General features: G+C 47.4%; 1 protein-coding gene across 1 annotated transcript in view; it reads left to right on the forward strand.

The window, feature by feature from the left end:
- LOC120575400 (interferon a3-like) overlaps positions 1–2,301 on the forward strand; it is a 3,343-nt gene extending 1,042 nt beyond the window's left edge. Inside the window, exons 2-5 of the mRNA XM_039826193.1 lie at positions 1,047–1,118; positions 1,426–1,578; positions 1,682–1,753; positions 2,178–2,301. Coding sequence (XP_039682127.1) covers positions 1,047–1,118; positions 1,426–1,578; positions 1,682–1,753; positions 2,178–2,282 — 402 coding nt within the window. The 3' untranslated portion in view covers positions 2,283–2,301. The remainder of the gene's footprint in view (positions 1–1,046; positions 1,119–1,425; positions 1,579–1,681; positions 1,754–2,177) is intronic.
- Positions 2,302–15,901: the final 13,600 nt, after the last annotated feature.

The raw sequence follows: 15,901 nt of genomic DNA on the forward strand, positions 1-15,901 counted from the left end.
CGCCGCTCAAAAGCCTCTGGGCGCAATTGGATAGTCCTTCAACCAATCAGACCAACGATCTGGGTGACGTAGCAGCGACAGCGGCATCAACCAGTTGCTGCGCTTCGGTGACCGCCATGTTGAATGTAAACAAAAAGCTGCTCGCCATCACTGCGCTATCGTCATCGTGTAAAGCCCGCCTCAACGGTTGTGGTTGGTGCCTCAAAAAATTGGAAATGGGCTTGAACGGGCTCTTGGCCAGACGGAAATGCCAAGCATATCTTAAATTAGCTGGAAGTTGGTCAGGGTTTTCCCAGGCTAGAGGTACTTGGCTTAAAAACACAATTCAAAGGGGGTACATGATTTAAAACAGTTTGGGAACCCCTGATGTAGATGTTCTGTAGATGTTCTGTAGATGGTCCTTAGATGCTCTGTAGAAGTTCTGTAGATGGTCAGTAGATGGTCAATAGATGTTCTGTAGATGGTCTGTAGATGGTCAGTAGATGGTCTGTAGATGGTCAGTAGATGTTCTGTAGATGGTCTGTAGATGGTCTGTAGAAGTTCTGTAGATGGTCAGTAGATGGTCAATAGATGTTCTGTAGATGGTCTGTAGATAGTCAGTAGATGGTCTGTAGAAGTTCTGTAGATGGTCTGTAGATGTTCTGTAGATGTTCTGTAGATGGTCCTTAGATGCTCTGTAGATGGTCTGTAGATAGTCTGTAGAAGTTCTGTAGATGGTCAGTAGATGGTCTGTAGAAGTTCTGTAGATGTTCTGTAGATTGTCAATAGATGGTCTGTAGATGGTCTGTAGATGGTCTGTAGATGGTCTGTAGAAGTTCTGTAGAAGTTTTGTAGATGTTCTGTAGATGGTCAGTAGATGGTCTGTAGATGGTCTGTAGATGGTCTGTAGAAGTTCTGTAGAAGTTCTGTAGAAGTTCTGTAGATGGTCAGTAGATGGTCAGTAGATGGTCAGTAGATGGTCTGTAGATGGTCTGTAGAAGGTCTGAATGAATAAATAAAGTGTGAAGATGCGGAGCGTGAAGTGACATGTTGTCTTTCTCTTTCAGGGCACTGAGTTTTCTAATAACAGCCAACCTTCCTTTCCCTACAAGTTCTACAGCCATATAAAAAACAACCCGGTAACTACCTGTCTCTCTGTCTGTCTCTGTCTCTGTCTGTCTGTCTGTCTCTCTGCCTGTCTGTCTGACCAGTTTGTCTGTCTGTCTGCCTGTCTGCCTGCCTGTCCATCTCTCCGTCTGTCTCTGTGCCTATCTGTCTCTCTGCCTGTCTTTCTGTCTGTCTGTACCGTCTCTCTACCCGTCCGTCTCTCTGCCTGTCTCTCTTACCTGTCTGTCTGCCTGTCTGTCTCTCTGCCTGTCTTTCTCTTTGTCTGACCTGTCTGTCTCTCTGCCTGTCTCTCTGACCTGTCTCTCTGTCTGTCTCCAGGTGGAGTCCCAGCTGGTTTTCATCAGAGACAGTCTGGAGCTGATTGAAGGTCTCTATCTCCATAACGACCTCTCCTCCGTTGCCTGGGATACAGACAGGACGGACCACTTCATGATGACGCTGGAGAGACAGAGAGAAGGGATCAGCAGCTGTGTGAGTAGAGACACCTTCTTCTAACTACACTGATACTATCAGAGACTTTCAGACTCTCCAACCTAATGTCAGAAAGTAATGGGAGCTGGGTTTGTGTCTGCAGCTTTCAACGGAGAGGAGAGCAGACAGCCGACTGAGGAAATACTACCGGAGACTGGAGACTCTGCTCCACACGGTGAGAACAAGTACTGGAAGTACTGACTCGAGGTAGTAGCACTGTGACAACAAGTACTGACTGGAGGTAGTAGCACTGTGAGAACAACTCCTGACTGGAGGTAGTAGCACTGTGACAACAACTACTGACTGGAGGTAGTAGCACTGTGACAACAAGTAGGCCTACTGCAGTACTGACTGGAGTTAGTAATAGCACTGTGAGAACAAGTACTGCACTACTGACTGGAGTTAGTAGTAGCACTGTGAGAACAAGTACTGCAGTGCTGACTGGAGGTAGTAGCATGTGTCTCTTGGTAGTTAGTCTTATTTGAAGCTGATGAACTTCTCTGTTCTGAGTTAGTAGCTTCATGTTGAATCACTTATTGGACGTCTCTTTGGATCACAGAGTCAGCTCCATGAAATGTTAAACTGTAATGTGTTTTCAGGGAGGCAGCAGTGCATCCTGGGAGATGATCCGGAAGGTGACTGACCAGCACCTGCACCAGCTGAACCTGCTGGTGAACTTCATGGTGGAACAGCAGAAGGATTGACACCACGGTCTCCCCCCCCCCAACATGGATGCTGATTCTCTTACCATTTATTTATTATTTTATTTATTTATTTATTTATCATGTTTCTATTTATGAACCCAAATATGTATTTTTGTATGTACAGACTCTAATTGTGATTTTACTTGAAAACATTTTGATAACTGACAATAAAGAACTTTCATGCAGCTCGATAGTATTTTGTGTTTGTTAACTGTACACACTGTGTCTGAAATGTTCCAGTACTCAGCCGTACTGAGTACAGGCACTTCTGATTTTTGTCCACATGAGTAACCATACTTATATTTGTCATTAATAGTACTATTTCATCCTTACTGACCACCAGTCAGTTTTTTGCTCCTCTGATCGCTCGGTTTTATCCCACAAGCTTCTGCATTGGTTTTATTTTGGGTCTACTGGGTCTTCTTCCAGAGCTGTACACCACTAAGAAAAAAGCTTCCACCTGTTCTCGTACTGCAGACATGTAGACGGTGCTCTGGCATTAAGGATAGTGTTCCTGACAGGCTCTTAGCAATTGGTCAACAGCAGGTCGGGCCCTCCAGCGGCAAAACCCATAGCTGAAGGCGGCAGGGGTGGGGATGCCAAATCCGACCCCCCCAGCTGAGACAAGAGGTCCTTCCTGCCAGAAAGGTGCCAGGGCATCTTGTAGCAGAGTCTGTGAAGCAGGAATAACCAATTCCTGGCTTGCCAGAAGGGGGCCACCAGAAGAAGCCTGTGGCCCTGATGAAGCACTCTGTGAAGTGTTAGCAAGATCAGAGGAAACAGTGGAAAGTGTGTGTGTGGGGGGGGAGGGGTGCGTTGGTGTTTTTTTTGGAATTGGTGTTTTTAATGTTCTATCAGACTATAACTACTCAAGATTAAAAAAAAACAAAAAAACATTTACCATTAAAAAAATCTAGGTTTGATTAAAGTTGTGTGTTAAACAAGATGAAGAATTGTTTTTTTGGAAAGCGTGGCTATACGTGGCTATATGTAGTTTGCTGCTAGCATGCAGCCTGACGTTGGACTCCCCCCCGTGTGAAACACCAAACTCCTTCCTACATACATTGCAAAAAGCTTTGTTTGCATCGCGTAAAACTGCAGTAATCCAGGGGTATTTCCCTACCCAGTCCTCCCGGTACCTGCAGAGACGTTTTTGCTTTTTAGCTACGTGTTGATCTTGATCGAGTCCTGGGACACCAGCCTGAGCCTCCATTTCAAAAATGAATGAATGAAAATTTGTGTTGCAACTTGCAGCCAATGAGCAGCCGACGGGAGCTGGCTGCAGGACGACTCAATCACCATGAACAGTTTTTAATGTTCTATCAGACTACTCGAGAGTCAAAAAAAAATAAAAAATAAATACTCAAGAGTGTGCTTTTGAGACTTTGCTCTAATTTTTGGGACAATTAGGGCAGGATTCGGGATTCGGGACAACTGCGTGGATTTCGGGACTGTCCCGAATTTTTCGGGACGTCTGGTCACCCTAGTCGACATCTCCGAGGCAAAAAGATCCACCTCTCCCTGCCGAAGAGACCTCAGATTCTGCGTATCACCTCGTATGAAGCAGCCACTGCCCAGGTGGAGAGGCTTGTGAGGACAGATGAAGTCTGCAACCTGGTTGCGCTCTCCCTGTAAAAACTTTGCACGTAGGCTGGTCAGGTGGGGGGCTGCCCATGCCAGAAGAGCCTGGGACCCCCGAATCAATTGTGCGGATTTGGTGCCCCTCTGGTGGTTTATGTGAAAGACTGTTGAGGTGTGGTGCGGCCTTACAAGCATGTGCTTCCCCCTCAGGTATGGCAGGAAAGGCCTGAGCGCCAGGTGTACAACTCGTAGCTCCAGCACATTGATGTGCTCCAGCGTGTCCTGAGCAGACCACTGGCCCTGAGCTGTCCTGTTCTGGCACACTGCACCCCATCCTGAGAGGCAGGCATTTGTTGTGACAGATATGATTTCCCCCTCCACAGGGGTTAGAAGGCACTGCTGTGACACCTTGAGCTTCCTGTGTCTGTGAAACTTGGGATCCATGAGGACAAGCAAGCCGGTTCAGAATGGTGGCAAACCGGTCTGTCATATGGGCGCCGAGGCCCACGTTAGCCACTAGGTAAGCTGATGACTGGAAGCAGCACCGGGGGGCAGATGTGGACCCCCTGGGCCTGCTAGGAAGGGGTATGTTTCTGCAAAGATCAGTGAACTACTGCCTGGTCTAATTAGCCTAGCCAGTCTGCTGGAGCACCTGTAGAGCAGCTAAGCCGATAAGTTCCCCGGGCTCCACTGGAACAGTACGGAGGTTCCGCCTACACGTCTCCAACAATGAAGACTGCCCAAGCCACACCTAGAGTGGATATTAGACGCCCTGGTTCCCTTGACACAATCTTGAATCAATCTTACCGACTGTAGAAGTTGGCAAACGGGGCCTGGAGCGTCCGCCAGACCGGGACTTCTTGCGTTTGAAGCCGCTAAAGCTAATGCTAATGCTACCACAGATGGCAGACAACCTGCATAGCAAGAAGATGAGAAAGGAACGAGCGTGGAGATGACACCGGAACTTAATGCCTTAGCTGGGGTATTTTTCGAGCCACTTTCTTGGATTACATGACCGACAGAGTGTGCTCTGATTGGCCAGAAGTCGGTGTGATTGCCTCTCCTGTTCCCGGGTTGCCCGAGTGATACTGTGGGGAATTTTAACAACTTGAGTTTACTTTTTTTGTTTAAATCTGAAACTTTTGTTTTTTAATCTAAATTTCTGACCATTGAAACAAATATTAAAATTCAGCTTTTAGAAATGTTCAAATCAAGAAACTTCACATTTTAATTTCAGAGAAGAATACATGAACAAATACATTCAGATAAATGTTTTTTCAAAGTAAAATAAATCAATAATTTTTGTTTTCATTGGCTGTTAAAATTCAAATATTTTTGTCTCTATTTTGCTTCCATAAAAAGACAATCATCGATCTATAAATTGCAGGAACATCTTTCTGTCTATGTGTGTGTGTGTGTGTGTGTGTGTGTGTCTGTCCGTCTGTCTGTCTGATTGTCTGTTATGCGCATATGTCTCAAACCGTTAGTCCGATGGATTTCAAACTTGACAGGTGTCTTGCAACGGGCACGAGTAAGTTTGACATTGTTTGGATTAGAAATGCAAAAGATATCGTTAAATATATATTGGTAAAAGAAGCACACGTTGGCTTTTGCTGCTCTAGCCGCTGGCCACTCCCCCTCTCACACTGAGGACCAGAGACAGAGAGCAGCAGAGCTTTGGCAGCTAAAATGTGACATACACCTCCATCCATCCATCCATCCATCCATCTTCGTCCGCTTATCCGGTGTCGGGTCGCGGGGGGAGCAGCTCCAGCAGGGGACCCCAAACTTCCCTTTCCCGAGCAACATTAACCAGCTCCGACTGGGGGATCCCGAGGCGTTCCCAGGCCAGGTTGGAGATATAATCCCTCCACCTAGTCCTGGGTCTTCCCCGAGGCCTCCTCCCAGCTGGATCGTGCCTGGAACACCTCCCTAGGGGAGGCGCCCAGGGGCATCCTCACCAGATGCCCGAACCACCTCAACTGGCTCCTCCTTCGACGCAAGGAGCAGCGGCTCTACTCCGAGCCTCCTCACGGATGACTGAGCTTCTCACCCTATTCTCTAAGGGAGACGCCAGCCACCCTCCTGAGGAAACCCATTTCGCCGCTTGCACCCTGGATCTCGTTCTTTCGGTCATGACCCAGCCTTCATGACCATAGGTGAGGGTAGGAACGAAAACTGACCGGTAGATCGAGAGCTTTGCCTTCTGGCTGCGCTCTTTTGGTCACAACGGGGCGATAGATGGAATGTAATACCGCAGCCCCGCTGCCGATTCTCCGACCAATCTCCCGCTCCATTGTCCCCTCACTTGCGAACAAAACCCCAAGGTACTTGAACTCCTTCACTTGGGGTAAGGACTCATTCCCTACCTGGAGAAGGCATTCCATCGGTTTCCTGCTGGAGAACCATGGCCTCCGATTTAGAGGTGCTGATCCTCATCCCAACCGCTTCACACTTTCGGCTGCGAACCGATCCAGTGAGTGCGTGGCTCGCAGGCCGATGATGCCATCAGGACCACATCATCTGCAAAAAGCAGCGGTGAGATCCCCAGCCCACCGAAACCTGCAACCCCTCCCCACCCCGACTACGCCTCGATATCCTGTCCATAAATATTACAAACAGGATTGGTGACAAAGCGCAGCCCGCGGGAGGCCAACCCTCACCTGAACGAGTCCGACTTACTCGAGAACCCGGACACAGCTCTCACTTTGGTCGTACAGAGATTGGATGGCCCTGAGTAGAGACCCCCTCACCCCATACTCCCGCAGCACCTCCCACCACGAGGTACTCCCCGGGGGACCCGGTCATACGCCTTCTCCAAATCCACAAAACACATGTAGACCGGTTGGGCATACTCCCAGGCCCCCTCCAGGATCCTTGCGAGAGTGAAGAGCTGGTCGTTTTTCTTTCACCCTATTCCAGGACGGAATCTGCATTGTTCCTCCTCAACCTGAGGTTCGACTATCGGCCGAACCCTCCTTTCCAGCACCTTGGAGTAGACTTTACCAGGGAGGCTGAGAAGTGTGATACCCCTGTAATTGGCACACACCTCTGGTCCCCTTTTTAAAAGGGGAACCACCACCCCAGTCTGCCACTCCTTTGGCACTGTTCCAGACTTCCACGCAATGTTGAAGAGACGTGTCAACCAGGACAGCCCCTCCACACCCAGAGCCTTGAGCATTTCTGGACGGGATCTCATCAATCCCCCGGGGCTTTGCCACTGTGGAGTTGTTTGACTACATCAGTGACTTCCGCCCGGAAATCGCGCGCAATCCCCCCGTCATCCTCCAGCTCTGCCTCTAACATAGAGGGCGTATTAGTCGGATTCAGGAGTTCCTCAAAATGCTCCTTCCACGGGCCGCCTATTACCTCCTCAGTTGGGGTCAACAGTGTCCCATCCTTACTGTACACAGCTTGGATGGTTCCCTTCCCTCCTCCTGAGGTGGCGAACAGTTTTCCAGAAGCACTTTGGTGCCGACCGAAGTCCTTCTCCATGTCTTCTCCAAACTTCTCCCACACCCGCTGCTTTGCCTCTTTCACGGCAGAGGCTGCAGCCCTTCGGCCCGTCGGTACCCTGCAAATGCCTCCGAGTCCTCCGGGATAACATATCCCAGAAAGACTCCTTCTTCAGTCGGACAGCTTCCCTGACCACCGGTGTCCACCACGGTGTTCGTTCGGTTGCCCTTGAGGCACCTAAGACCCTAAGACCACAGCTCCTCGCCGCAGCTTCAGCAATGGAAACTTTGAACATTGTCCACTCTGATTCAATGCCCCCAGCCTCCAAAAGGATGCACCGAAGCGCTTCGCCGAGGTGCGATAAGAGTCCGTTGGACAGGGGCCTCCTCCAGACGTTCCCAATTTACCCGCACTACACGTTTGGGCTTACCAGGTCTGTCCAGAGTCTTCCCCCCGCCGCCCTGACCCAACTCACCACCAGATGGTGATCGGTTGACAGCTCTGCCCCTCTCTTCACCCGAGTGTCCAAACATACGGCCTCAGATCAGATGAAACGATTATAAAATCGATCATTGACCTTCGGCCTAGGGTGCTCTGGTACCAGGTACACTTGTGAGCATCCCTATGTTCGCAACATAGTGTTCGTTATAGACAATCCATGACTAGCACAGAAGTCCAACAACAAACAACCACTCTGGTTTAGATCAGGGAGGCCGTTCCTCCCAATCACACCCTCCAGGTGTCTCTATCATTGCCCACGTGTGCGTTGAAGTCCCCAGCAGAACAATTGGAGTCCCCACTGGCCCCATGCAGGACTCCACTCAAAGGTCTCCAAGAAGGCCGAATACTCCGAACTCCTGTTTGGTGCATATGCACAAACAACAGTCAGAGTTTTCCCCCACAACCCCGCAGGGTAGGAGGCGAACTCTCGTCCACCGGGGTAAACCTCAACGAAGGGCGGCTCAGCCGGGGCTTGTTAGTATCCCCACACCCGCCCGGCGCCGCACACCCTGAGCAACTCCCGAGAAGAAAAGAGTCCAACCCTATCCAGGAGTACAGTTCCAGAACCGAGACTGTGCGTAGAGTTAAGCCCCACCAGATCTAACCGGTAGCGCTCCACCTCCCGCATTCAGCTCCCGCCCTTCCCCACACAGAGGTGACGTTCCACGTCCCCAGAGCCAGTCTGCTGCCGGCCGGGTCTGTGCGCCGAGGCCCCTGACCTTCACTGCCACCCATGTGGCAGCGACCACCCCCCAGCGGTTCCTCCCACAGGTGGTGGGCCCATGGGCTGGAGAGATGGGAGCCACTTAGCTTGTTCGGGCTGTTCCCGGCCGGGCTCCGTGGCAAACCCGGCCACCAGGCGCTCGCCGACGAGCTGGCACCAGACGGGGGGCCCGGGCTTCCTCCGGGCAGGGTCACTCCATTTCTACCTTGTTTTTCCATTGGGGTTTTTGAACATACACCTCAGATCCAAAAAAATGTCCAAAGTTGCACTACTTTGGACTGTCTTTGACTTTGATTAAACAAAGGACAATTCCCGAATTTAAGGATGTTTCAGAATCCCACACATGCAAAACACAACCAGCTACAGACAACAAGTGGCAGCGAGACGTACCTGTATATATGTGTGTCTGTGTTTGGGGGGAAGGTAACCTGCACATCGCACGCAGACGCCACATGCAGAACGCTTTACAACAGCGGGGGGGACTCTTTTCCTACCATTGTATTGTATTGTATTGTATTGTATGAAAATCTCAGAGCTGAACCGGGAAGACACATTAGTCAAAACCTGTATGGAAATGAACACCTCTGCTGAAGTGTTAAATTCATTAACGATCATACGACACATCTCTCTCTCTCTCTCTCTCTCTCTCTCTCTCTCTCTCTCTCTCTCTCTCTCCTCGCGCACACACACACGGTCCGGTTCTGGTGGTTGATGAATGCAGATATGTGCTGATTAGCACTCATAACGGGCCGAATGGGTAGGACACTGCCTGAGTCCATGAGGCTAATGTCTGATTACTCCACATTTTCATTGTGATATTTTGTGATTACATTCTGAATCTGCAGCGTTCTCTGTCAGCTGGTTACCCCCAAGATCCTCCAACTTAAATTCAAGGCCAATTTTAAGACCATTTCAAATGAAATTCAATGCCAACTTCGTACCCATTCCGACAGAAGTATGAGGGGAAAATGTCAAATCTGTATACATTTTAAACCCTAGAAAATAATTATGTACAAGTAGACTACTTGAATTAAATAACACATTGTATTTAAAGTATCAGCCATTTATTACAATTTATTGGATTATAATATAATCCAATAAAATAAGATATATTACACTGCATAATAAGCATAATAATAATAATAATAATAATAATAATAATAATAATAATAATAAGCTTTTACTTTTGGTACTTTAAGTACAGTATATTTTGATAATTCTTTTGTACTATTACTTAAGGACAATGTTGAATACAGTAATTTGTAACTCTACAACACTGTTTTTTCTACTTTTACTGCAATAAATGATCTGAGTAAGTCTTCCACCTCTGGAAATCACCACCAACAGTCGTGCATGAACACCTGCAGCAGTGTAGCACTGAAAACACACAGCTCAGTTCAGCGTGGGGGCTCTTAAGTTTTAAGGACAGGCAAGAGTGACATCTTTTGTTGAGGAAGTAACCTCCTTAAATGTGCATATGACAATTATTCACCTCAATGATAAATTCATTCATTTTAATGACTTAATACACCTCTGGACTGTAATATTTCAGATGTGTTTTGAGCAAGATTTCTGCTCATGTTCAAAACTTTCTGCACATTCAAAATATATCTGTGTTCTCTGAGATTTGAAGGAGTCATGATATTTTGAGAAAAAAAAAAGAGTACCTAAAAAAAACCATAAAATAATCTATAGTCTGCTGTGCATTACGTGACTGCTCTCCTGATACGGTAAATATCAGACCGTCTGACAGACACAGAGCCCCGTTTGGGTCTCTGGTCTCTGAATGAGCGAACGTTTAGGGAAGTGTCTGTACGCTGCTCTATGCTTTTTTCTCATTGGTTGTTGCGTTAAATCTTACCCAGATTAAGAACTCCAGGGGAGACAAGCTTGATTCCTGTCAGTTCCATAGTGAGAGTGGCGCGCCAGAAATATTATGGGCGCTGCGGCATATTAAATATATTATAAATAGTTTTTCTGCGTGAGAAATACAATGTGTGGCGGGATTGTGTGACAAAAGACCAAAATGAGTGACTGTCACGCTCAATGTGTGAATAATAATAATACATATATAATAATTTGTAATGCACTTTATATTTACGCAAATCTCTAAAAAGTGCTACATGATAGTGCTAAAAATTATAAAAACACATGGAGAGCATGAAAAAAAAAAGAAGTAAATAAAAGGAAAAGGGCACAAGTTCACTCAAAAGCTCTCCTAAAAAGGTGGGTTTGAAAAACAAATAAATAAATAAAACGGAAAATGAATCTCACAGATATTTATTGATATCACACACAGAACAATAAAAGCTAAGCCAATCTCCTGTCTAAATCAGTTCCCATATGTCTTGGGTGTCAAACTGTGAAGAAATAAACATTATAACTTATAAAGTTGACAAAATATATAGATTGTTTCAAAAAAAGTCCAGACGCTTTTGCCAATAATCAAAATAATAATGTCAAATGTATTGATATCACACACAGAGAAATGGTACACAAGAATTTGTGTTGTCTAAAACAGTTCTCCTATATATTTGGAGTCATCCAGTGCAAAAATAAACATAATGAACGTTATAACTCATATAAATGACAAACTATTTACATTTCTTCAAAAAAAGGCCCAAATGTATCCCAAATATCTAAACAGTGACGCCATTATCTCTCTTTTTCACTTTACTGTTTGTTCTCGGTCGGTTTTCGGATTTCCTGCGGTCAGTGAACTCACCTTTCCACTTTGTGTGACGGACCTGAAAAACGTAAACACACTTGCAAAGCATCATGGGAGATTTATGCTAGACGGCAGCCCCCTGTAGCACAGACCTAGCAGAGGAAATGACCGAAAACGTGATAAATTATGGACATCAAGTGGATAAATCTTGGATGTAAGCGTTTGGATTTATTGCTGAACAACTCCGAAAAGACGCACGAGTTCCAGGCTGGATATAAAACCTTCTGTAAAGGCTACAAAGACACCAAAGAAATCCCCGTGATGCCTAGCTTCTTAGCTATTAGCAGTTGAAATCAGCTAAAAGCTAGCAGAAAAAATGACAGAAAACAAGATAAATTATGGACATCAAGTGGATAAATCTTGGATGTAATTGTTTGGATTTATTGCTGAACAACTCCGAAAAGAGGCACAAGTTCCAGGCTGGATAGAAAACCTTCTGTAAAGGCTACAAAGACACCAAAGACACGCCCGTGATGGCTAACTCGTTAGCTTTCGGCTGGAAAAAACGGTAAGAAAATCGATTAAACTTTCATTAAATAATATAAATATTTATCGGAGGTGCCGTGTAGCAAAATAACATATTTTGCTCATATATTAATCTGTCTTTTGCTTACATACAGATCTGTTTTTGCATTTTATGACAGAAAGAGTTTTCTTTGAGAAACAGTGAAGAGTGTAGGAAAGCACCTAGACAGATAAGAGCACAGGCAGGAGCTGTGGCCTTGACCGGTGCATACAGCTGTGTGTGTGTGCGTCTTGAAGGCACACGTGTGGCCATACACAGCACACGAGCTGTAGAGTTCATGAAGTTCATTACTGTAACGTAATTTGTGAAGTGTTTCCTACATTACCTTGGATATTACCAAGGATATGGAAGTACATATAGTACGTCCCTTTTGATAATTTTGGGAGGAGTAAAATGTTTTTTTGTGTATAAATATGTTTTTGCCGAGTAGCGGCCCCTTTCGGGTGAGCCCCTCTTTTGGGTGCCTTTTGGCCCCTTTTACCCTTTTGGGTCCCTTTTGGGCTTCCTTCGGGCTCTTTTACCGAGTGCTTTACGTGGCATCGGGATACCATGAAGCCTTCTCCATCTACCCTTGCACTTTCTGTGTTTTGGGAAAGATTCATTATCACTCTCCCAGCCGGAGAGGGGTTCCCTTGCACTCGCTGAGTGTAAGGGAGGAAAAAAAAGAAAAAAGACTATCTCTGAGAAGCGGCTTCGAATACCTCTGTTATACAGAAAACAAAGTGCTCTTCTCTCTTAGTTTTTACCCAGACGCTATTTTCGCTGCGTTGTGGGGAAGATTTATTTACCCTCTTCGACATCGAAGGAGATTACCTGCTCGTTTATGAGTGTGGGAGAGACAGGGCCAGGAGGAAAAGAGAAGCGGCTTTAAATACCTCTGTTAGAGCAGAGGCTTTATCTTTATTCTTAGTTTTAGTTTTATGTTGTAAAGGACCACTTGCTTTTAATTTCTGCTTTTGTCACAAAATAATAAAAATCACCTGAGTCTGATTTTAGACTAGGGGAGCCAATCTTTGCCAGTTCTTTATTTTCTCTGGGATCGCATCACCGCTGGTGGGGTTTCCCCTTACGGGGTTAGTGACTCCTCTTTAACCGCCCGTGGAGAGTAGCCTCCCGGCGGGGATCGACTTGGACATGCAGACCTCCTGTTATCTCCTAGTGGGAGTGCATTTCCCTATCCGCACGGCCTGGTCAGAGCCTCTGAGCATCCCCCTCTCTCAGTCGGGCGACCAAGAAGGGCAAGGCGGGCGTCCTTGAGAAGGAAGGGACCTCCGGTGACCCTGGGAGGGTGGCTAACAGACCGTAAGTACTAAAGAAAAATCATTGGTTTTAAAGATCCCCTCGGGCAGTGCTTGTCATATACAGGGGGATAAGAGCCCGTGTTTTTAGGGACGTCTGGTGTAGTGTGTATCTAACCTCTTGTCTCGCCTTCGGGTTCCCTGATCCGGGCGAGGGCTTCTCCTTAGACGGAGGGCGTGTGTGTCTCTATAAACTAAAATTAATCAGGGAAGCGTCAAAAGCAACTCCTTTTTAGTATAGGTCAAAACATCCGCCCCGCTGACGGGCAACTGGCGTTCGTCCGTACGGCAAAAGAGGGCACTAGTAGGGCCGGGGGTTTGCTGAGGGGAAGGCAATAAAAAGGGGTTGGCTCGGCCACAGCGAGCGACGCGATGCCTCAGCGAACTGCCACACCGGTCGACAACAGTCTGTGGGGTCCTCAGGTGGTCAGGGAGCGCATTCCACAGACTGGGAGCAGCTGAGCAGAAAGCCCGATCTCCCATTGTACAGAGCTTTGTCGGAGTTTGGCGATGTTCCTGAGGTGAAAGAAGGAGGTCTTGCAGAGATGTTTGATGTGAGCCTCAAAGGTCAGATGAGAGTCCATTTTAACACCCAGGTTAGTGGCTGATGTTGAAAGTGGAATAGTTTGGCCGGAGAAGGTGATGCTGGTAATGTCAGATGATCGAACCTGGTGTGGGGTACCGACTAGAATGGCTTCAGTCTTGGAGCTGTTTAGCTGCAGAAAGTTTTGCTTCATCCACGCCTTTATCTCCTCCAGGCAGATGGTCAGAGTGGATGATGGCAGGGCAGCAGAGGGGGTTGGGTTTGTCTTGAGGTAGAGTTGAGTATCATCAGCATAGCAGTGGAATGAAATTCCATGCCGGCTGATGACATGGCCAAGGGGGAGCATGTAAAGAATAAACAGGGTGGGGCCGAGCACTGAGCCTTGAGGGACACCACACGTGACGTTGTGTGTCAGGGATTTAGCGTCTCCCAAGGCGACATGCTCAGTTCTCCCGGTGAGGTAGGATGAGAACCACTCATGGACAGAGTCAGAAACACCGATGGTGGAAATTAGTCGGTGGAGGAGGATGTTATGGTCCACAGTGTCGAATGCTGCAGTCAAGTCCAGGAGGATAAGAAGAGATGGAGAGCCAGCGTCTGCAGTCATCCGCAGGTCATTTGTGACCCTGACCAGGGCTGTTTCTGTGCTGTGGCCAGGGCGGAAACCAGATTGAAATTTCTCGAACAGGTTGTTTTGTTTTAGATGGTCCTGAAGCTGTGCGGCAACTACTTTTTCCAGCACCTTGGAAAGGAATGGATGGTTGGAAATGGGCCTGTAGTTGGCAAAGACTTCTGGGTCTAGGGTTGGTTTTTTGAGAAATGGCCTGATGACAGCGGTTTTCAGTGTTGATGGAACATGGCCAGCCTGGAGGGAGTGGTTAATGACCTTTGTGATGAGGGGACTTATGGCATGGAGGTTGGATTTTACCAGGGCTGTAGGAAAAGGGTCCAGAGCACAGGTGGATGGTTTCATCTTTTTGGTGATGTCCTCAACCTCTTGCTGTGAGATGACAAAAAAACAGCTTAGAGGTTGGGAAATCCCAGGCTGTGGGTCCGCAGTCGGGACAGGCAGTGTGGAGAAACTGGATAGCAGGGAGTGGATGGTGTCTACTTTTTTTCTGAAGAAAGTAATGAAATTGCTGCACCTTTCTTCTGTGGCTTCTGAATGAGAGTGAGTTTGCGGTTTGAGGATGTCATGTATGGTAGAAAAAAGTTGCTTGGAGTTGCCAGGGCTGTTGTTGATAATGTTGGAATAGAACTGTGAACATGCATCTCTCAAGGACCTTGAATAGGACTTCTGATGTTCTCGGTAAGCCTGCCTATGAACAGTGAGTCCTGAGGCCATGAGGCGCCGCTCAAGGACACACCCAGCTGTTTTCATTTGCCAGAGTTTGTTGGTGTACCAGGGGGCTGTGCGTAAGAAGCTGACAGTTCTAGTTTTGACAGGGGCATAGAGATCTAAGAGAGACTGCTCAGAGATTGGTTGTAGAAGTCAACCGACTCAGTGACTGAAGAAAAATCAGCAGAGGAGAGATGTTGGAGGTCTATGGTCAAGGTGTCCGGGTTGATCTTTTTCAGATCCCTATAGCAGATTTGACGCTTGTCTTTGGTGTGTGGGGAAAGGAGTGACAACTCCATTGAGATGGCCTTGTGGTCAGACACACCCAGATCAATGAGGACAGTGTAGGCAGGGGGAGGGGGGACAGTTCCAAGTTCTGTCGGTGGATGACAGCTAGGCTGCCACCACGACCAGTGCTGCGGGCTCCCTCCAGATAGCTGTAACCGGGGGGACAGACTTCATTAAGCGCTGAGTAAACCCCTGGCTGGTGCCATGTTTCTGTTAGGCACATGAAGTCTAATTCCTTGTCCATGATGTGGTCTTGTATGAAGGATGCTTTATTTGTGAGGGATTGTGTATTGAAAAGTTCTATTTTGAGTGTTGATGCTGTGGTGAATCTCTGTAGAGGCCGTAGTACACTGCAATCCACTATACGTTTTCTGGCTTGCTTGGTGTGGCGAGATCTCTTGTTTCCCATGCTGGTCAGTTGAGCGTGCAGAGATCTCGCGATGTTTCCCGTGTTGCTAGCACCGAGAGCGATAGTGCTCTGATGACGCGGCAGGCGTGCGACAGTGTTCCAGATGGATGGAATGTTTGAAGCAGGCAAGCCAGGCTGATGGTAAACAAACTTTCGACGGGAACTTCTGTGGATGTAACGCGGTCGGCGCTGAAGTCAGAGTTCTTTTGATGGCTGAAATGCACG

Source organism: Perca fluviatilis, chromosome 15 (genome assembly GCF_010015445.1).
Source record: "Perca fluviatilis chromosome 15, GENO_Pfluv_1.0, whole genome shotgun sequence".
NCBI lineage: Eukaryota > Metazoa > Chordata > Actinopteri > Perciformes > Percidae > Perca > Perca fluviatilis.